The 23,342-nt window shown below is 47.9% G+C and overlaps 2 protein-coding genes across 14 annotated transcripts in view; one reads left to right on the top strand and one right to left on the bottom strand.

Moving 5' to 3' along the window:
- TIFA (TRAF interacting protein with forkhead associated domain) overlaps nt 1–22,009 on the bottom strand; it is a 28,392-nt gene extending 6,383 nt beyond the window's left edge. Inside the window, exon 1 of the mRNA XM_074338650.2 lies at nt 21,869–22,009. The gene's annotated coding sequence lies outside the window, so the exon portion shown is untranslated. The remainder of the gene's footprint in view (nt 1–21,868) is intronic.
- Nucleotides 21,369–23,342, top strand: part of CAMK2D (calcium/calmodulin dependent protein kinase II delta) — a 188,526-nt gene continuing 186,552 nt past the window's right edge. For 6 of the 13 annotated variants that reach the window (XM_074338638.2, XM_074338634.2, XM_074338635.2 and 3 more), the window contains exons 1-2: nt 21,369–21,761; nt 23,052–23,146. In XM_074338638.2, the coding sequence (XP_074194739.1) occupies nt 21,697–21,761; nt 23,052–23,146 (160 nt within the window). In that variant the 5' untranslated portion in view covers nt 21,369–21,696. The remainder of the gene's footprint in view (nt 21,762–23,051; nt 23,147–23,342) is intronic. The other 7 variants (XM_074338646.2, XM_074338644.2, XM_074338633.2 and 4 more) reach the window with 3 other exon arrangements.

Genomic DNA, 23,342 nt, shown 5'->3' with positions numbered 1-23,342 from the left:
CCTACAACTGAACATAAAAACAAACAATCCAATTAGAAAACAGGCAGAGGATCTGAGCAGACACTTCTCTCAAGAAGACAAATGGCCAACATGTAAATGTAAAAATGCTCAACTTCACTACCTATTAGGGAAATGCAAATCAAAACTACAATGAGATACCACCTCACACCTGTTAGAATGGCTAGTATCAACAAGACAAGTAATAACAAGTGTTGGAGAGGCTGTGGAGAAAAAGGAACCCCCATACAGTGTTGGTGGGAATGCAGACTGGTGCAGCCGTCATGGAAAGCAGTGTGGAGGTTCCTCAAAAAATTAAGAATAGAATTACCATATGACCCAGCAATTTCTCTTCTGAGTATCTACCCAAAAAATCTGAAAACATTCATCTGTAAAGATACATGAATCCTGATGTTCATCGCAACATTATTTACAGTGGCAGAGACATGGAAACAACCAAAGTGTTCTTCGATAGATGATTACGTAAAGAAGATGTGGTATATATACACCATGGAATACTATTCTGCCGTAAGAAAAGATGAAATAGTGCCATTTGTGACAACATGGATGGATCTTGAGATTACCATGCTAAGCGAAATAAGTCAGAAAAAGTCGAGAACCATATGACTTTACTCATATGTAGGATATAAAACTGAGAGCAACAAAGGAACAAGACAAACCAACAAAGAAACAGAAACTCATAGACACAGACAACAGGTTAGTGGTTACCAGACGGAAAGGATGCAAGAGGGTAGAAAAGGATAAAGGGGTCAAATATATTATGGAAGGAGAACCGATTCTGGGTGGTGAGCACACAGTGTGATACATAGAGAAATGTACACTTGAAACTTATATAATTTTACTCACCAATGTCACCCCAAAATTTTAATAATTAAAAAAAAAAAAAAGCCTGTAAGCCAGAAGCTTTCCATAGCTGCTTGGCAACACAGCTTCTAAGTAAACTGTCTTAATTTGAAAAGGAAAGGTGATGAACAGACTCCTTTTTTTCTTTAAAAGGACATAGAATTAATTTAAAATAGCTGTGAGGAATGGCTAAGATAATCACAATGTAGAAATAGAGAAAGACTGGCTGTGGGGTGATGTGTGAAGGAGCAAATCCAAGGAGAGAGAGTCAAGTGTTGAAGCACAAAGTCACTCCTTTACCTCTGAGTTGAGCACCCACTGCGAGCAGAGTACGGGTTACACACGAGGGAAGGTAGAAGCTCATCATGGGTCCTTCATTCGTATAAGCAAGCAGTGAACTGAGGGAAGGGGCACCAGGCCGTCCCTGGAGTCCAGGTCCCTCTTTGTCCCCGATCCCCGTCATGGCCACCCTCACAGCTGACTCCCTGGCCGCACATAACCGGCCTGGCACACCCGGCTCACGGGATCCTCTCCGCGACCCAGGGAGGTGGAGTCTACCCCAGTTTTTATTTCTCTTACAGATGAAGAAATGGGGCCGGGCAGGGCGGGCAGGGGGTGAGGGGGCAGTTGAAGTCCACTGCAGAAGTTCACAGGGCAGTAAACAGCAGCCTAGTGTTTTCACTAAAGTGCTGGGATCGTGTGTATTTAGGTGACGTCTCAGATTTCCCCTCGACCAGAACACACGTCTGGAGAGGCCTCGTTTTTCCTCACGTATGAAATGAAAGAAGCAGAAGGTCATATCTAAGTTTCGTCCTTTCCAAATGCTTCAGTTCCTAAAAGCCAATGGGTGTTACGTGGCAGCAGCGTACTAAGCGTCATGAAAGGCTGCGTGCGGATGGTACACGTGGAAAGCACTGATTTCCTAGGTGTCATCCTTCCTCGTGTCCAGTGCACGTCGCCTGTGCCAGTGTGTCCCAGGCATCAGGACGAAGGCGGTGCTCCCGCGTCTGAGTGCCCCCACTCACACAGAGGCTCTGTGCAAAGGGAAACCACTCGACATGCATTCGTGAGGGACCAGACACCGGAGTCTGGGCTTGGACAGGTTTCTCTTGAGGCTGTTACGTTTGTCTAAGTGTTTGCAGAAGAATACAAAGAAAACGGTAGAGGACTAGAAAACAGCAAGGAAAACCAGTAACTCAGCACATCTCGTCACAACTCTTGTGACCAGTCAGTGCCCGAGAAGCCCCTGGGCTCCGGCTCCTGCTTTGTGAGAAGATTCTTTTCTCCGGGTTCCTCCTCAGTGCTCCCGTGCCTCCCTGCATCCTTGTGTGCATATCCAGGCTTTGATTAACAAAGGAATGCTTCACCATTGAAGATAAATGAGAAGTCCCAGGCCTGAGGGACCGTGCTCCTCCCCTGGAGAAAGGCGGTGTATTTCCCGAGAACTGACGTTCCAAGTTCAGCTTTTCCTCAGACATCGGTCTTTTCAGCACGTGGCAGACAATCGGTGGTGGGATGTGGAGGCTTTTCACTTCAGAGCTACAGCCGGGTTTTTATTACGAGTGTGCCGCAGATCTTAGCCCCTAAGTGCTGCTGAATTATCTAGACAGCAGTCACACGCGGCTGTAAATGTACCCAGCAGACAGCCACTGTGGTTGGAGCACGGCTTTGGGGGCATTTTGCCCACACATTGTCTATGGCATGAGCACTGTCACGCAGCCTCTGTGCTGTAGGACTAGCACACGTCCCCAGCTGCGTGTCTGCTAACTGCGCCTGCCTGAGCAGCATCTCTTCATGTCTCTTGCACACGGCCTCTGACATGCTGGCTTGCACACTGCCAGGCACATCGTCCTCCAGAAGTGACCTGGTTCCTTTCTAAAAGGCTCTCATGAAGACTTATCTTTTAGATTTCCTGAGCTGACCTGTATTCTTGCTAGGTTTTCTCCCAAAATGTCACAAGAAACTAGAAACCAAAAGGTACAAAAGGGAAGCTTGGAGAATTCTGTCATCACAAGTAAAGACTCTTCTGACATGGACGATTTCCTAAATCACGGTGATTTCTTAAGTTGGCAGAATATCATCTAATCTTCAGTAAAATCACCTAAGGGGCTTTGTTTGAGATGGTCCCTAACAGGCATTTGGGAGACTTTTGTCATTCTTGTCATCTCACATCCAAACACAGTATGAAGGGAAATATAACAAATTGGTTCCACAAAGAGACATGTACGTTTTGATGACAGCATTAGTGAAATAAAAATCCCTTCAGGACGAGCCTTGATTGTGTTGTGTTCAGTGCCTGCTTTTGCTGGCTGGCTCCCCAAAGTGCATCTTTCTAACACATTTGTTCCAGAACACTGCTCACACAGTAAATATTCGTTTCAACAATGTGGTAATGACTCCAGGATTTGCGTCTGATGTAATCTTTCCAGGGCCCCTTTCTAAGTACTAATTGGACTCATAAAAGCATTTTATTTTCAGCAACTTTCAAAAGTTTGATTCTCGGCTTTTGCTTCTAGCAAATAATATGTTTAAAGTATTAGAAATGCAACAACTAGATATTTTTACTTCTTAGTTATTCTTGTGAAATTCTTAGTTAATTCAGCTCATGAGTAATAATGTCATAAGTTATTAAAATAGTGTATTAAAATATTAGCCAAGGCAAAAGAACTACCTTTTATGAGTGGAGAATGAAAAATTAAGCAGTATATTTTTTCAGCTAACAAGTGGTATTTTAATTTTTATCTTTCAACTTAGAGAAGTATCCAGTTGAATGATTTGATTATTTAAATTAAGAAAAATGATTGCCCATAAAAAGGGAAAACTGTTTTTAATAGACAAAATGTTGGATAACATTTTTTCACCAAATTATTTTTACCAAGGCAATGAGCAGAGAGAAATTTGAATTACTAGAGTGAGGGTTGTTTAAAAAAAAAGCAATAGGAAATAGGAGGAAAACAAATTCTCTCAGTATTCAATAACTTGAAATTTCAGACATAGGAAAGCTCTTCAATAAGGCCATCAGAATTACCACCAACGATTTATAACACGCAGAATCACTCACCACCAACATACAGTGTTTTGCCTAAGGCTACTATCCATTTCAAACTGTAATAACACAAGAAAGTAAATGATGAGTGAACACACACACACGCACACACACGTCAGAAGGTTCCAGAAGTTAAAAGAGCAGTGCGGTTCCTTACGACAAAGAATACTGACAGTCTAGTAATTTTGCACCATTCACTGTCTCATAAACCTCATGAGACCCACCCCTTCGGTTCCAAGGCTAAGTACAAACCACGTGGCTACCCTTCGTAGCACATTGTGGTGAATCATGCTAAACGTTTGCCAAAGAATCTGTGGGTCAGGAGCTTCCATTACTATCCAGACAATCACGACTAATGAGTGGCTATACAGCGCTATTATGATGAGAATTGCTGTAATTGGAATTTCATGCTCACCGGTTCTCCAAGTGAGAAGCTTTTTGTTATACTGGAAGGGCAAGAGAGATCCTTTTTTGTTCCCCTAAAAAATCAGGCATAAAGAATGCTGTCAAAATTCAACAGGAAAAGGAATAAATTAGAGTTTATTTTAAAGCTTGGTGTCTATAACAATAGTAACTCATAGTAGGAATTCAGACACGGTAAGTTCTGGTTTATATAATAACTTATTCAGGTGAGCACAACTTTTTTTTTCAATTCATTCACCCTAAGACTTTTTTTAAAGGACATGAGTGAAAAAAAGGAGTGGAACACTGTGCTTGGTGTGTTCCGCCCTAGTATTGTCCTGTGAAGGTAACACTGGCAGACAGGTAGCACCTTCGAAACTGATGTGTCAGCTGAGACCATTCCACACCCACGAAATTCCTCGCTGAGATAGTGCCAGCTCCGGGCGGGCCAGGGCTCTGGAGGCCGGCTGCCCAGCCCACTTCCCTGGTGATGTGACATCTCCCCGTGGCCCAGCTTCCGAGCGTGACCCGGGGGGAAGCCCAGGGCGGCCCACACTCACAGCAGCAACCCCCACGTCCTTCACAAGCCTCTCTTCTCCACTGGAAGACCTTTGTCTACGTCCCTGTGACAGGGCAACACTAGGGGGAAGTACTGCTGCCCTTGGCAGCTGGTAGCTATGAGAAAAGAATGTGTTAGCCTTCTTGGTTTGAGTGCTTTAGGTCAGCTGTAAATACATCTAAAGGAAGCCAACATTTTCCTGACACCGTGCATCGTTGCTTGTTATGCAGCCATCGTAGGAAAAACAGTCTCCTTCATTGTATTCCCCAGATTTCAAAATGAAAGATGCTACGAGAGCAGACCTGTGAAAACCAGGGACATCGTCAGAATAAGTGATACGTTCCACTGAGAACATTACCTTAAACTGGACTTTGGTTTAAGAAAGGATGAAGCATATTTAGTTCATTTGAGTTGTAGCTGTGTCTGTTTTAAATCTAAATACTTTATGCTTTTTAAAATTGTAAGTTCTACAGACAAAAGAGAAGATTTTAAAGGCTCAGATTAACTTATAAGTATAATACGTGTTCAATTTCTTACATGATGAACTGAACTAAGTGAGAAGATATGATCACTGGTGGCACATACGTGGTACAGCACAGATGGCTAATAATTTGTGCCATAACTTGTGTCTAAACTCTAAAAACGCACGCATCTGGGAGCTGACATTTGCAGTCTGGAGATCACAGAGATGTGCACTTACCCATTCTAGCATTCTTGTGTTCCCAGCTTTGGGCACCCCGCAAACACGTTGAGTCTCGGGGCTCTTACTGTGTGGCAGTGGCACATGCAGACTTGCCACCTTGCTGGCATTTCCTCAGCATACGCCCACTTGTGGCCGCTTGGCTGGACATCGCCCCACCCGTTGTTCCCAGGCAGCCCAGGTGGCCATGTCTCTGTCCTTTCACCCCACCCCGGCCCACAGCTGGCTGCAGTGTTGGGCTCCCACTGTCAGGTATTCACGCTCCCGGCTGAGCACACCAGGTGATCGATCGGATCGCCTGCCTCCCCAGAATGAAATACGGGCCTGGCTGTCCACAGACAGGACAACATTACGCCACCCAAAGCAGCGAGTCCAGCAACCCCTGCGGCAGTCCTGGTTCCCACACGCACTCTGGGTTTCTCCCACTAGTTCGTCTGCTTTCTAATGTGCCTTCAGCAGAAGTTTCATTCGTTCATTCATTGTTTTAAATGTGCCCTGACTCTGCCACAGGTCATGTTATACAGGTGACATGCAGAGGGGTCCTGAGGCTCCTGGGGTGGGGGGCGAGGGAGAGAACCAAAAACGCTGCACGTCACTGATACACTGTCACAGGCGGATAAGTAAGGTGCCAGAAATCACTACCAGATACAGAAGATTTAGAGATTTAGATCTAAGGAGGGCAGACGCGGGCTCTTAGCCATGAAGGTCTAGTACGTTGGGGAAGGGAGGAAAGCTGGTGAGGGGGATACAGATTCCTCCAAACCCTGTGGGGAAAAACAGTACAAGTATGGCAGGTTTTCCCTGTGGGTGTGTCGTGCTGAGATCCAGCTGACAAACTGAGGAGGCTGCTCGGATAGGTACTGAGCGCCCTAGACGTGACATTTCCAAGAGGACCCAGTGAAGTGTAGACGTGGGGTCACTTCCTCGGCACTCCGGCTGGGCTGGTCACAGCAGAGCTGGCTGGCTCCCCACTCCTTGAATGCTCCCCCTTTTCCTGGAGGTGCTAGCCAGCTCTGGCCTCCGTGGAACTCTCCCCTTTTAGTTGTAAACACTGTTCATCACTTGGCTGCCACATCAGTTTATAAAGCACATGGAAGCTTTTAATTGTTTAAATGACCCAACCCCCTCATTTTATATGTGAGAACAAGAAGGTTTGGCGCTCACTGCTTCGCCGCGTGGACACCGCTGGATAATGGTCAAGGTGAGAGGCCGGTGTCGAGCTCGGCCCAGCCTCACATTGACCTAATGAACACGGTTGTAGTTAGTTGTACTGACGCGGATCTGAGACAGTGTGGGCGTAGCTGCCATGTACCCAACAGACAGCTTATCCTAAGGCAGTAAATGGACATCACACACGTGCTTCCCTCTTCATTCTATCAGAGTTTTCATGCAAAGGAACGATCTCTATTTGGAAATAAGATGCAGCAGAGGTCAGAGGCTCCTTCATTCTGTGTTTAGCCAACACGATGACTACGACAGAGGGTGTGTTTGCTGCCACCTCGGACCCTGCGCCAGGAGTGGAGTTACACACGTCCCTCCTTAGATGCTCTGCAGGGTCAGAAGTAATTAGACACACAGTCCAGTCCTCCTGTCCAGATAAGATGCCATACGCAAACTGGGATTTTAAATTGCTGGCTAGTAAGTACCTGTGTTCCTTTATTAAGCCAGATTACGTTTCCATATGGGATGAGAGAGTTATGGGGGTGTTATAAAATCAGGTTACCCAATTGTAATTACTTAATATTCTAATTAAACAAATTTATATTTAAAATATTGCAGAATGTTGCCAGCATCTTGTTTTCTGTCTATAAATTAATTACATTTTCCATAATAACCAGCCACCCCATAATCAGCCCTTACATGTGCACGAAAGTAAGTTGTATACTAATCACTGTAGCCGTTTCTGTGCCCTGTCCATGTATTTGGCACTGGTGAAATTTACTAACAAGTTTACTCTCAAATCTTAGGATTATTGGGTACTCAGAAGAGATGCTAAGAGAGTATAACGCACCGTGGAGTCTGGCCCCCGACGGCAGGCAGGAAACACGCGGTGTTCATTTTGCATAGCACGAAGGATTCAGTGCACAGCTCCAGGCTGTGGGGTAGGTCATGTGCTCTCTGACCTGAGGAAGGGATGGTGACCTTTCTAACAGCTGCACTTTTACTACCAGACAGACTGGAACTAGGACTAGATCCCTGCGCTAGAAGAGATCGCTCATTTTAAATGAGGGAGCTGCTGAGTCTGGTCAGGCCTAACACCCCAACCCCACCCCTGGGCCCCTTTGGTCGTGCTCTTTAGCCCAAGAAGCTTTCCTCATGATTAAGCTGTGAATGGATTGTTCCATGAATCTCATTGCAAATTCTCCATATTACAAAGCAATTGCAGAACCCAAATCTATCATGACTGGTATAAAAGCTGATTAATAGTCATTATAAAAATAGAAACTCATAGCTCATTCACGCTGTATACCCTAGTGCCATAGTTCTTTTTTCCATCAAACCACTGACTTTTCCATATAAATGTAACTCCATTTGTTGATGACATGCTGACTGGCGTCTCTTATGTCTACCCAGCCGCTGTTTGGTCCCATCACACCTTTTTTTATTTAGTTTTTCATTTCTTCCCTAAGCAGTTTTTTAAAAATTACAAATACCTACTTTTCAAGACTGTTTGAAGATATTTTACGTTTTTAATTACATTTCTAGAATAACATTGATAACACTTGTATTTATAATATGTAATGCAGGCAAGGCCTCTTTTTATATTTGCAGACCTACGTTTCCTGAGAATATAGGGTGATGAATAAAAGTGGGAAGGGAAAAGAAATAAAATGTGCTGACTTGTATATTATTACAATGATTATTACAAATACCTATTGCAATGATTAAAATGCTTATATGCTGAATCATAAAACATAGCCATTAAATGTAACGGAAATAATCCTGCCTAAAGCTCTGTAGACCTTCTGACATTTTTCATAACTGTTGGAGAAAATTCTCATGTACAGTGACATTCATCAAATCTTGTCAGGGACCCCTTGCCTGTGTCCCCCTTTTGTCTAATGCACTTCTCCTTTGAACAAGGAAAGCTGCAGGTCCCTGAGGCCTGGTGAGGCCCACGTAACCACTGCCATCAAAGTTGTCTGTTTGCTTTTGTGTGTGTTTTTTGCAGCTTTGAATTAGATGGCTCCCGTGCTGGCGTAACATTTTAAACATATGCCCATCGTGACTCAGACGCTTTCTGAATTAGGGCCTGCGCACCGGCCATCAGCGTCTTCCTCCTGAGAACAAGAGTGGCCTGCACTTGCCAGGCACCTGTCTGCCAGCTAACCAGAGCCTGCCGGCGCACTCAGGAAGCAGTTCTGTTATTGGAGTGTTTGGCTCTTCGTAACTCTGGCTGTAAAATAAGAACCATCGAGACCAAGAAGAACGTGGGTTGGCTGTGGAATGGACCTTCCAGCTGCTCACGAAATTCTCAGCGTCCGTCACTTTTGACCTGCCAGCAGGCGTGTCATTCACGTGGCCCAGCAGTGTAAAAGCAGAGCATAGCCTCACTGGCCGGTTCTCCCCGTGCGGCCTTTACCTGTCCAGCACTGGTGAAAAACTTGAGCTGCGTCTCAGATCCTTTTCAACATACATGCAAAACAAAACTTATAATTAAATGCATCTCCCCAATATTTTTTAATACTTCCAAGAGCAAGGAATTGCTTCAATATTTTTAGTTTATGTCTGGCTCCTGCAAACATTTGGATAAATGTAATGCACTTCTCAGGGCTATTGGTGTGTTCGTTTAGTGAGTATTTCTGGTGTATCATCACATTTAACTTCATTTTATTTTCCTAATCTGGAGATAAAGACAGTTCATGCTTTATATTTACAAAACGAGTTGAGCTTTTGGATTGAGACCCTGTTTGCATGCCATGTGTCCTTCATGTTGCATGTACTAGTCTTATACGTGTTTTAATACCTTTGCCGCAGTTCACCTTGGCAGTGAGGGAACTGCCTTCCTCGGGGATGACTGTCGACCTGGCCTTAAGGAACCCACAGGATGCCCTCAGCTGGCAAGACAGACCGGGCGCTGCTGGGTGGGAAGATAAGGGGCTCCCTGAAAGGGCGGCTGCTTGGACCCTAAGGGTACCCGTCTTCCAGCCAAAAGGACAGGAGCGGACAGGTGGTCAGGCGTATCTGAAAAAGTAAGCGTCTGCCGCCACGCAGTTCATTCAGGCTGGATTCTCGGGGGAGTTGGGGGCAGCAGATGCTTTCCAACTAGGAAGGGGCGTGTTTCAGACAGATCACTGCTGATGGACAGGGAGGAGGCAGAAGAAACAGGCAACAGGGAAGACCATTAAATGGCTGTTCAGACAACCGTGGTGAAGGGGTTTCAGCAATAAAAATGCCTGAATGTATTGCATCTGGTCGTCTTCAACCTTCTCTTTCCGATTGGCGCTTTTAAACCAATTATTATTCTGACTTTCCGTTTCACTCGTTATCTTTAAAGTTAAAATTACTGTGAACACCAACAGACTTTCCAATTTTTTAATACACCTGTCTGTGTTTTTGTAAATGTATATGATCTGGGAACATTAATGTGAATTGTCATGCGTCAATTTAGTGTCTGTTCAAAACTGATTAAACTCTTCTCTTTCTGAATAATAAAGTAGTTTTGTGCTTGTGCCCACTTTCTGATGCTATAGACTCTCATTCACGTTTACAAACAATATATATTATTTGAATTATATTGAGGAGTTTATTCTTGGGCACAGTATTTGCAGAGGACATTCCAGGGAAGGTTAGAATCTACCCAAGGCCCATGGTGAAGCCCAGGCTAGTCAGAGGGCACAGCTGGCCCTCTCACTAGCCTGTCACCATAGTCTGTCCCACAACCGCTACATGTGTCCCTTTCATTCTCAGAGTTCAAAGGATAGTAACAACCACAGCAGTGTGGTGAAACAGGCCAGATCACTGAGGACGTGCTCCAGGGGCAGCCGGTTTTAATTGTGTTCAAAGTCAGGCTGGGCGGGCACCAGGTGGAGAGGTTAACTGGAGTCATGAAAGGTAGATTGAAGGCAAGTACTAGCTCTGCACCTGAGGCCTGACCTTGAGCCAGTAAGCCAGAGGGACCACAGCTCGACACCCTAGAGAGATTCGTGGACAGGAAGGGGCTGGGAAGGATGTCATGCTTCCCAATGAGATGACGTTTAAACAGAGACGGAGATGAGGGAAGCAAACCATGCTTTGGCTACGTGTGTCTTGGGAAGAGGGGAAGACAGGTGCAAAGGCAGGACGTAGCACGGAGGCCAGTATGGCTGGAGCACAGTGAGCAGAATGGACAGTGGGAGTGGTCGACTCGGAGCACGCAGCAGGTCCTGTGGGCTGTAAGGTCAGATACAGGCTTTGGGTTTCACCGAGAGCAGAAAGAAATAACAACCTGGCATGTTCTGTAAAACTCACAGCGAATGCGGGATGGAAAGTAAACCCACGGAGTCGAGAGCAGAATTAGGAAGAACAGTTAGCAACTCAAACAGTAGCTGAGGCAAGATGCAACGATCTCTTGAACCAGGTGATGGAGATACTGAGACGTGGACCAACTCGGGATACACTTGGAGGAATTACCAACAAAATTTGCTGATGGGTTGAATGCAGCACAGAAAAGAATCAAGGAAGATTTTGAAGTGTCACCCTGAGCAACTGCAAAGACGAGGTTTGGTCACCACACAGTGACTTGCGGAGAAGGCCACGGACAGCTGATCCGGATTTCTGGTGGGGCGTCTGGAGTTGGTTGGAGACACGTAAAGCCTGAGGTGCCTACTCATCCAAGTGGGTATGTCAGGAGGCAGTTGGGTCACAGACATGACGTTCCGGAGACTAGTCTAGGCTGGTTATGGATTTTGGAATCTCTCCTGTGTAGATATCTGGTAAAGTCGTAAAACTGGATTAGGTTACTCATGGAGTGAGTATAATTTAAATTCCCAAGGACTGAGCTTTGGGAGACTCTACAATGTAGAGATTGAGAAGATAAAGAGGAGCCCCCAGGAGACGGGGAAAGAATGACGACGAGTGACATGGGACAGTGTTGTCCCAAGCCCAAGTGAAGAAAGTGCTTCTGATGAGAGGGCAATCAAGTTGAGGACTCAAAATTGACTTAGGTTGAGCAACAAGAGGGTCACAAGTGGCCTTGACAAGAGACTTGGAAGTGGGTTCAAGGAGTAGAATGAGAGCAAGTAGAGATGAGTGCAGACGATTCTTCCCCGAGTGCTGCGACACGTGGGGGGTGCTGTGGACAGAAGACGTAAAAACAGCAGGTTTTCAGGTGAGAAGTGTTACACTATGTAAGTATGCTGATTGCCCCTGGGGAGAGTGGAATTCTGACCATGTGGGAGGTGGCCGGGCTGGAATACCTGGAGCTGGGCGTGTCGCGGCGTGGCCGGACAGGGAGCTGGGCGTGTCGGGGCGTGGCCGGACAGGGAGGTGGGCTGTCGGGGCGTGGCCGGACTTGGAGGTGGGCGTGTCGGGGCGTGGCTGGACTTGGAGCTGGGCTGTCGGGGCGTGGCCGGACAGGGAGGTGGGCTGTCGGGGCGTGGCCGGACAGGGAGCTGGGCGTGTCGGGGCGTGGCCGGACAGGGAGGTGGGACACATTTTTGAATGCCTTGACTTGTAGACGTCCTGGCATCCTGCAGGAGGGGCATGCTTTCGAGACATGCATGTTTGTGGGGCACACTTGTGATCACCTACTATGTACAAGGCAGATGCTGCTGATACAGAGGCAGCACTCTTGCTGTCGCCTGGGAATAGAGTCTAGTGAGATGTCTGAGACTGTCTCGGTGCAGACTGCTGAAGTGTGAGGTGGGTGGGAAGGAGCGTCTCAGAATCAGGTGGTGCCAGCATGGATGGTCTCCCGTTTGTTGTCCTGGCAACCCTGTGTGTTAAATGTTAGGAGAGAGACTAGAGGCTGTCATCTGATTGTGCGGGCATAGCTGGTGGGACAGGGATGCCCACCTTAGGCCGCTCCTCTGGAGTCCTGCAGCAGGAAAGCCTCCGGCCCCTACTGCTCATCTTCCAACCCCATGCAGGTCTCTTGGCCTCCAACCACCCGTTTGTTCAAACCCACCATCTTAATGACATTTCTGGCCCTGCGTGAGGGCTCGGCAAGAGTCTCTGCCGTGGTCGTTTCAGTATAAAGCTAATTGCTAGTATAATTGCTACCACTGATAACAGTGACCTACAGCTCTGCAGACCCTGTGCTTGACATGCCAGCCTCCTGCCACACACACGCGAAGCTTACGGACCTGACCCATCTCATCTTCCATCCCTCCCAGTCTCTCAGCATGGCTCCCCGCTCCCTACAGCCTGGCACTTCTACACTGAATTGTTTGGTTGCCCGTTTCCTCGCTGAGCCATCTGAACAGGGCACCGCCTTCTGATTTGCTGTATCCGCAGTCACTCCTACAAAGCCAGCCAAACCCTGATCTCGCCTAACTTACCCTCCATACTCAGCATCACAGTCTGAGCACGATCGGGTTTGAGGAAAGACTGAGAGGTCTGTGAATTGAGTCAACAGCTAAAGTGAAAGGTGCAGGTAGGTTTGCAGAGATTCAAGTGGGTGAGCTGAGGAACACCTGAGAGCAGCTAGTTGTGCCTACCGTTCCCGTTTCCTGTTCAAGTTTCTAAACACTCAGCGGAATGAATGCTGTGGAGTCTCATGCAGCAGTCACGTCAGGGAGGGTCTGATTGGTCGTACTGAGTCTGGACAGGGGTTGTCAGGTGCTAAAATCGTTACAGCTGGTGAGTGCTGAAGCGTCCAGCAGTTTAGTCAGGTTGGCCAGTGACACTAAAGCACCATTTTTCAGAAGTTGTGGCCATAGAATTCGTTCCAATTGCCAGATTGGCCCCTTCCCTAGGCCTTTGATTCTGTAAGGAACTGGCTGCTGCTCCGGACCCTCAGGAAGTGCCCGTGAAGTGTAGGTGAAGGGGAGATGGGCATGGTGTCTGCCTGTGTGGACGGGAACCACCAAACCACATGTCTCCCCGGTGTCCATTCCCAGTCTGAAGCATCAACTTAGCTGCCACTTGGGTCAAGTTCACTGAGTGCTTTGTCCCTTCAGGGCCTCCTCGTGGATGCAGACCCTTACAGCCATGCTTTGCTCCAAAATAGTCTTCCTGCTGCCACTGCTGTTACGTCCCTGCCCCTCGGGTACAGGGGAGTCACGGCCATGGGCATGGCACTCAGTGAATGTTTCCATTTTCTTTGTGCAGACAACACAGTGCCCCCATGAATGCCCAGATGAGGATAAAGAAGCAGGACCGTCAGCTGCTGCCAGATCTGAGGGGGTGCTCAGATGTCCCTCTGTCTGGAATGGTGCCTGCTTTGGCCTCGCACACCTAAGCTTCTGTGGTTTCTGTGCAACTTAGAACTAGGACTTGGATCTGGGAGGCTGGCTCGGGCAGGGCCCGCACGGGCCCTGGACACCCAACACCATTCCACGAAGGGAGGCCGGGCGCTACCACGGTCAGAGCATGGAGGCTGCGGGGCTCCTCCCTGTCTCAGAAGTGGCGGTAACTTAATTCAGATGCAAAGTAGAGCTTCCTGTTTTATTACCTGTGGCAGACTCCTGGGGCCTCACAGCCTTTGGACAGGACAGCTCCACTCTTCTGTCTGACAGTGGGGGTTTCTTTGCAGGTTCCTAGCGGAGCTGACTCAGTGTAGTTTGTATAGTTGGTCCTGTACACTAAGTAAGTTTGATCAAATCTGAATTACAAAGCCGTTTTTTTCCCTTTTTCACAGCCATTTTAAGCCATTGTTTTGGTATCATTTTACTCTCCAGGAAGATATTTTGTGGGTTTTTTTTTTTTTTGAGTCACATTAATAAGTAGTCAATGTCACAGTAAGATTAAAAGCATCCTTTTGTCTGTTTGCATCCCTGCAGTATTAAATCGGCATTAGCAATAAGTAAACTCGTGTCTTAGGATGAGAGCATAGGCAGAATCAGGAGACAGTCAAAACTGGAAGGACGTAGGGTCAGATAAATGGGCCGATTCCTGGTTTGACAGCCTCTCGACGGCACCACCTTCCAGATGGGTCCCAGCTTCTGTGCGTGTACAGTCACAGTAGACCCACCGCTGTGAACCGACTGTGTGTGTCTCCCCAAGCTTCACGTTAAGTCCTCATGTCCGCTGTGATGATGTTAGAGGCAGGGCATCTGGGAGGCGACTGGTCCTGAGCACGGAACCCTTGGGATGAGTTGAGAGCCCTGTAACGGGACACACGCGAGACCTGCGTCTCTCGGCTTCCGCCATCCTCTCCTCCTCTCCAGGGGATCTCACCCAGGCTTCTATTGGCTGCTTCTCCCAGTAGGGATTCTAAGGGCCTCTTCCTACTGTTAATTCCAATACTTCAGTTATATTCCAAATTCGTTACGATTCTGTGGAAAATTTATCAACTAATAATTGTAAAATAACCACCCCACTGGCACAATTGCTTAAAAGTAAAGATTCCAGCAACCGTTGAAATGAATTTTAATTATAACATTTGGTAGTCATGTGAAATCCAAAGCGTCAGTGTGTCCACTTCCTTTCCCCAAATTTTCCAGAAGCCCCTAATGAGATGACCGGCAGGACGGCCAGGTATTTAGCTCAGATGGGACCTGCTGAGCTCTCTGGAGCCAACACCACGCTGCTCATTCTCGAAGGCGGACACTGCACTTCAAAGACACGGACGCTCTGCTGTACAGAAGTATCTCCACACCAGGTGCCTGGCCATGGTCCATGTGCTCTAAACAGTGCCACACGAAGCTGAGTAAGTCATTACTTCCGAAAGGTGTTGAATACTAATGTTCACTCATTCTTACAGTCGTCTATTGATCTTCACTCGCGATAAAAAAGAATCAAGAAACCAAGATAAACTATCACTATCTCCTGCCTTGGGGGTGGGGCCAGTATTTTAGTAAATTTAGTAAATCTTTTGTCATCGTCTGTCATATAGGCTTCAGGACCAGACATGACCACTTGTTATTTACATGTGTGGCTTACAGGAGTTAATACAGATTTCTAAGTGTCAGTTTCTAGTAGCTTTTTTAAAAAATGTAGATCCTACTATCTGCCTTCCAGGAATTAGGAAAAGGAAACAAGATACAGTATCTCCTTGAGGAGCCTACTGCTTGGGACAGAAAAGGAGCGTGTCACCTGCCTAAAGGGAACTTGCTGCTGCTCCTGAGCAGAGAAGGAAAATGAAGAAAGTTCTCTAATTCCTCACAAAAACCATGCTCTTCCTAGAACAACCTGATTAAGGCTAAACCCACACGCATTTTGTGTGTACCTAAATCATCTTAACTTTTTACCTTCTTTCAGCTCTACGGAAGTGAATTAGCTTTCTGACAAAACCATGTGCTATTCAGTTAGTTATATTTTCCTTATAAAACACCCTCGCTGCATCGTGTGATTGAACACACACACGTGTAACACTGTGAAAATAATACAGCATGTTCTTCACTCACCTTCTTCCACCAAAGAAAACATAGACCTTTCACTCAGAGACACCAGGTGATCGCATTGTCCCCTGGGCATCCCCAAGTCCTGCCTTGATGTCCTTTCCGTGGAAGGCTGTGCATCTGTTTGTATTTCCCTGACTCCACCTCTCTGCCAAACTTACATCTAGAAATGTCCAAAAGTGGTTCTACAGGGTTCAACTTATAATGAAAAGGAAGCAAGTTTGCCAGGTAAAACAAAGGACGCTTAGCTCAATTTGGTTTTAGATAAATCATGAATAATTATTTACTGTATGTCCACGCAATGATGTTTCAGGATATCTATGTCCCAAGTATTATGTGGGGGCATACTTACAGTAAATAATTATTTATAATTTACCTGAAATTCAAATTTAACTTGGTGCCCTGTATTTCTACAATCATACCTTATATTTTAATTGAAAAAATAAGTAGATCCCTAGTCCCCTAGAAACACAAGGCCAACCCACAGAGAACTGTGTGCATGTGGAGAAAAAACCAGCACTCCCTCCAGATGCACTTGTTTCCACTGCTCTTAGCATAGTTTCCAGTCTGATACAAATCCTGTAAGTCGCCGACACTGAGGAAACCACTAAGGGTTAGAGGTGATGGGCAGTCTGAAATACAAAACCTTGGGTGTAGTTACTATACCCACCGAAGTCTAGCCAGTTCATGGTTTTTAACAAACATTTCCTCACGTTCTGAACTAGAGCTCATTGAACCAGAAGTGTGAACCATATTCATTTTCCTCGTGTGACTGGACCTGAAATGTGCAAAACTGTGGCCACTTGGTTGGGGCTCTACTGGCCCATATGCTTCCTTAGAAACGAGAAAAAGCCACCCTTTCTAGGACGATTCAGCTAGGTTCACAGCTTGGCAGGACTCGACTGCGTTTTGATTCGCTGGGCTGGACACACTCATGTCGTGAGGAACCTGGACAACCTTGTGGTGTTGCCTTGACATTTTAACTCATGCAAAATACAGAGCAGAGCACCGGAAGAAGTGCAACTGAGAGACGGTGCAAGGACAGTACTAGCACATCTTCATTTCTAAATTCGACACCTCTTTGAGACAGGTTTATTCTCATCATCGTGCTTTGTAAAGTATTGTTGAATCTTTATAATAAATCCTTCCTCTTTTTGCTCAATCTCAAGCTCATTCCCAACACTTGAAAACAACAAATGGTGATTCGTTACATAGATACTGGCTTTAAGATCCCTAGCATCTTAGGGACCACTGGCAGAGTCTAAGATCCTGGCAATGCTATATGTTGATCGGCACTGAGGACACCTCCGTGCCCTCCTCTACCCCTGGATTGCTGTTGGTGTCCGAGGCCAATACACCCTCTGGTGATCAGAAGGGACTGCCTTCAGCTGTGTCTAGAATGAATTTCATTTCCACTCACTTTCTGTGCATGGCGAGTTCCTCAGACTGGACTAGAAGCTGTGTGCTGCTTGATATAAAATGCCTTTTCTTTCTTTGGAACAATTTTTAAACATAGAATTGTAGAGGTGTTAACAAGAAGGAATCAGATGGTTTTATACAAAAGCAGCTTAATGACATGGAAGAAACAGAGGAATAAGCCAGAACAGAATGGAACCCCTTACTGTGTTAATAAGACCTACCTGGGCCACAGCTTCTAGCTCACCAAAGCTTCTGTTTTGTTTTCATGGTCATGGGGGAAAGCTTTGCTTTTTCATTAACTGTGGCATCATGGGTCTTCACAGAGCCATTTTCATAGACATAGTTACCTTTCTTCCAGTGGCAGTACAGGGAGTTGTATTTTTGTTGTCTTTCTACCCTTTTCCACGAGAGGCATGCTGACTCGAGCACACACTTCACTACACCTTCTGTGTAGTCGTGTTGACAGCCCCTGTCCCCATCAAGGTCATAGACCCCCTCTGTGATGGTGGCATGTACGTGGGAAGCAATAAACCCCAATGGGAACTTTTAATACGCATATTTTAATACGAAATCTACAGCCTGTGATAATGCTGTAAGTGGTGACTATGAGGAAGAGATCCAACACTGCTCCAAGGATTGAAGTGGGGAGATAGTACCATTAATAGGAACTGAGACTTGTGGCATCAAAGCATGAGGCGGGATCTAAGAATGAGCACCTGAGAGTCCCAGGGGCGGGAGTCACCATGTGGGCGTGACCTATATGCTACGTGCTCCACAGTCATGGCAGAGGCCTACGTGTAAAGAAAGAGGGAAGGAAGGAGAACAAGTGATGATGGTTTAGGCACGTGCGCTATTGCGTTGGGCAAGTGGACCTCTAACACCTCTTCTCTCTTTGCTGTTTTAAGGAATGAAGCAGCATGCCTATAACCACCTTCTGGGAAGCAAATAAGTTAAGGAATATCAAAGGCCTTGGTGATCTGGGAAATAAGTAAGTAGTATCTGAATAATACATTATAATAAATAGTAAAGAATTAGCTGAACCTGCCATGCCGCGAGGACAGAGGAATTGCACAGGACTGGCACAGAGTACTGAGTAAGCAAATGTATTTTAGGGTGTATTCGGAGTCCAGTTGGTGCTGTCTGCCTGAGGCAGAGCAGGGAGCAAATGCTTGCCCCCGGCACCTACATGATGACCCTGGAGGGCCTTGTGAGCCATTTGCAGGATTTGGTTTTTAGTCTAATTGAGATGGGAAGTCTTCAGCAGGTTGTGAGCAAAGGCACAAGTTGCTCTGACTGAGGTTTCCAGGGGATCATTCTGGCTGTCGTGCGGAGACTAGGATGTGGGGGCCAGAGTAGAGTAGGAGACCAGCAGGAGGCAACACTGATGAGCCACGTGGGACTTCTGTGTGACTTGGGAAGGACTAAGGAGGTCCGAACTTCAGAATTAACTGTCAATATATGTTTAAATAACAGAAATCTTTTAATTAGCCCAAGACACATATCAAGGAACAGTGCAAATCTAGACTAAGCAGACAGTGTTTGCTTAAAACACTACATATTGTCTAAAAGTACATCAGTATTGAAACTGTTCCCTTTATTGTATCACACAATTATCATAACCGTTTACAGTCATCAGTAATTTAAGTAAATGAGATAAATTGTAATTATGTAGGCCTCATTACTTGAATATTTAAAAAACAATTTTCTTTCCCCGAGTTGTAAAATTTTATATTATCTTTATTTATTGCTTTAATTTTACTTTTTGTTTCATTTTTAGATTTAGAGAAGAATATTAATCCAGTGCATTAAAACTTGGAACCATTTGCTAAATATTTAAGATATATGTTTAAAATCTTTAGCCTAGACCAAATTGGGTTGGTTTTTTTTTTTTTTCAATTTTATAGCTCAGTTATTAATATTTAGACACCTTGTTTCTTTTTATGTAGCTTTTGGTAACAACCTTTTTTGTATCACTATATTTTACATGTTGTATTTATTTGCCTTTTTATGGCTGGGAATCAATATGTACAGAGTTGAATTTTGTTATAATAAGCGTTAAAAATTGTTAACATTTTGAGAACTTGGATAAAAGCTGTTATTGACAGTCCAGCATTCCCAGATCAGGACATAAGGGAATTAGGATAGGTGTGAGGTGGATAAGGTTGATTTACATTTTAACAGCAGGCTCTGGGGACAAGCAACACGACTCCTGTAAGTCTTAGATTCTCCTTATCTCCAAGTTATCTTTTATCTTCTAGCGGTGAAATTTCGCGTTCATGATGCAATGCTAATGATGAACAAACGAGCAATGGAATTGCAAGGTTGATGAACAAATGAGCACTGGAACGCCAAGGTTTTTCTGTCCAATGCCGTAAAGCAAAAGGCAGTAATTTGGCAAAGACCTTTCATAATGCTTTTGGTTTTGGTCTGTCTCTAAATTTACAATTTTATAGTTTATTAAAGGCATAGGACTGAAGGGAAGCCCCGAGCAATTTACCTACTGTTTAAACGTAACGCACGATTATTTTTCTCGTTTTTACTGGAGACAACGTATGCTAACAAGTGGACCGGTCCTGAACTGCGGGGTGGTTTTCGCACAGCATGACCCAGTCCACTCACGTGCACCACCTGGCAGAGCTTCGAGCACGCGAGCAAAGCACATGACCTCTGCTTTCCTTTTTTCCCTTCGCAAAGGGGTCAGGCGAGGCGTGCTCACGTGAGGTGGGTGACGTCAGCCCACAAGCTCGCGTGACCGACACCCCGCCTTCCTGATGCTCCGCCCCTCCAACAGCGCAGAACCATCTCGCGAGAACCGACATCCTCTCGGAACTTGCTCAGGTGACAGCGAGTCCCTCAGGAGCGGAGGTGTGGCTGAGTGGCGGCGTTTTTGCTTTCGTTTCGTTACCGTGATGGCCGAAGCCGAGGCCTTTGGGGGTTGCCCGAGTCTGAGCATCCCGACCTGGGAGACGGCGGGGAAGTGGAGACGAGGGGCAGTCCTGTCGGAAGGGCAGCGCGGCCCGGAGGGGTCGCCCTCGCTGAGGGATCGAGGGGGCCGTAGGCACGGGGCGCTGGGACCCTCTCTGCAAGCAACCCCCGACCCCCACGCACGGCGCCCTCCTCGGCTTTGCGCGCCCCTGGCCGCAGCTCTAGCGGTGACGCGCCGCCCCGATGGAAGCCAGGGCCTCGATCACCTCCATCCACTCGCCCTCTTCCTAAACTGGCGCGCGTGAGACGCGCGAGGGGACGAGACTGGGCTCCGTGAGAGGGGGCGCCCGCAGGAGGCGGCGGGCCTAGGTGCTGGAGCCTCCGCCTCGCCGTCGGCCCCGCCCCTGCACCCCTCCCCTGACCCGCCTCCAGCCACAGGCCCCGCCCCTGGGACCCGAATCTCCGCCTTCCCCGGACTTCGGCCACGCCCCGCCTCCAGGCCGTCTGGGCAGGAGCCCCGCCCCGGTCCTAGACCCCGCCCCCAGGCCCCAGCCCTCGGGGCCTCAGCCTGACCCGCCTGTCTCCCCGCCCCGAGCCCTACGCCCCACCCTAAACCTCTGTCTCTCGGCCCTAGGCCCCCGCCCCTGCCCTGGCCACGCCCCGAGTCTTCACCTCCCACCCAACTTTCGGTCCCGCCCCATCCCCAGGCCCCTCGGGCCAACAGCCCCAGCCCCGCCCCCCGGGCCCGAGCTTCCACCCCTGGCCTTTGGCTGCGCCCTGAGCCTCTATTTCCGATCCCTGCCCTCGGCTCCGCCCCACAGCCAGACCCTGGCCCTAGGGGCAGGATCCCGGCCCCGCCTCCCGCCTCCCGCCCCGCCCCTGGCTCTTGGCCACGCCCCGCGTCTATGCCCCGCCCTCGGGCTGGAGCCCCGCCCCGGGCCCGCCCCGGCCCCGAGCCTCCTCCCCGGGCTCCCTCCCTCCCCCGCCCCGCCCGCAGGCCGGGTAGATCGTTCGCAGCTGCTGGCTGCTCGCGTCTCGCCCCGCGCCGGCTGTTTTCCATTTGCAGGCCGCTGTTGCTGAGCGCGCTCCCCTCCAGCTGGGGAGAGGGGCTGGAAGAGGGCGGTGCGGCGTCTGAGGAGCGGCAGGACCTCGGGGCGGAGGACGAGGCGCCCGCGCCGCCCTCTCTGGTCACCCCCGCCCCGCGCACTCCCCGCGGCCAGCCACTCTCGGACGCGGACAGCGAGCGGGCCCGGGGACAGCCCGGCCGGGGACAGCGCCAGCCGGGCAGCCCGGCCCGAGGATGGCCTCCACCACCACCTGCACCCGGTTCACGGACGAGTACCAGCTCTTCGAGGAGCTCGGAAAGTAAGCGCGGCGCCGGGCCGCTGGGAGCGCGCGGAGGAAGGGCAGGGCAGGGGCCCGGGAGGTGCCTGTCCGTGGGGGCGGGCGGGTCCGGGGGGCCCTGCACTCACCGCCCGCACCGGAGCCTCGGCGGGGCCCGCAGCCGTGGCTGTCATCTTGCGACGCGCGTGGACGCAGCGTAGACCGTTCTCTGTAAGCGGAGATGCCTCCGGAGCCCGCGGGTCGACCACGCGCAGAACGGGGACGCGCTGTCCCCGCGGTGCCGTGATAAGCCCGAAGTTCCACGCCCGGAGAGAGGCCACCCTGCCGAGCCCGGCCCTGCCCCGCACCGCTGTCACGCTTGGCCCGGGTGACTCGCTTGTCATCCCCTCCCAGGGCTCGCGCGCATCCCCGCCTTCCCTGGAGGACTTCCACGCGGCGGGGGCGCCCCCAGGGTGGCCTAGCGCCGTGTGGACGGACCTCCGACTGCTGGAGACGTGCAGGGAGGAGCAGGACCTGCTTGGCCTGTGCCCGGGGACCCGGTGGGGACCGGGGTGCTGATTTACGATTTATGCAGCATCTGACCCAAACCCAATCCTCTGCCACAGTTTCCACTGTCAACGATGAAAGGGTGCGGTTAAGTGTATGGTGGTGTTTTATGCAGCTGGATTGAAGGAAATGGAAATATCTTTTCAATGGAATAAACATTCTATCCTTATATGTTTATGTATTGTTTGCTGTTCGAACATGGAGAATATGTCGGAAGTGCAGCTTTATTTAAATCTCTCCCCTCCCCCAGCCCCAAAAAGGACACACAGAAATCACCACACCAGAATTTGTTAAACCACACAAATGTTCCCAAGATTTATATTTTAATGAAAACAGTCGCCATGTTTATTTACTTGGAGCCACATTAATTTTTTTTTCCTACCAAAATAAATGGGCAGCAGATTTTTGCTGCTCTTCCTCAGCTCTGCTCTTTGCAGGGTTTTTTCTCAGCATTTGGTGCTGTGTGAATGTGAATTGTAAATGGTTTTCAGGATTCGTGGGCAAACAAAAGCTTCATAACTGGCAGTTCTTTTGTTTTTGTTGATTAATGTGTATTCCTGGGTAAACAAAATTTTTAAATTTACTTTTATTCCTCAGCATTAAAGAAGGTCTAGGTTTCCATGAGGAATTGCTCATTTCCTGGATGTTACTGTAGTGCACTCATTTGAAAATTCACTGAATTCAATACAAATGCCCAGTTGGTGTCATTTTCGGTGGACTCTCAGAGCTGATTATATTGATGACCTGTTGATTTGTGGTTTCCAGGGGCGCTTTCTCAGTGGTGAGAAGATGTGTGAAAATCCCTACTGGACAAGAGTATGCTGCAAAAATCATCAACACCAAGAAGCTGTCTGCCAGGGGTAGGTGTTGGCAACCACACGCGTGGTTAATTTTGTATTTTTCATGCTGACTGTTGGTTCTCATGTATCATGTAGTTGTAACTGAATTATAGACTTAAGGTATTATTACATGTTGACATTATTTCCTTCCTGAATGCCTCTTGGTCTGTACAGTTTGAAAATAAATAAAACTCATTTAATTGTTATAAAAATTCTA

Source organism: Rhinolophus sinicus, chromosome 15 (assembly GCF_057876585.1).
Source record: "Rhinolophus sinicus isolate RSI-liver-muscle chromosome 15, RSI-T2T, whole genome shotgun sequence".
NCBI classification, from domain to species: domain Eukaryota; kingdom Metazoa; phylum Chordata; class Mammalia; order Chiroptera; family Rhinolophidae; genus Rhinolophus; species Rhinolophus sinicus.
This window is presented reverse-complemented; position numbering and strand designations above follow the sequence as displayed.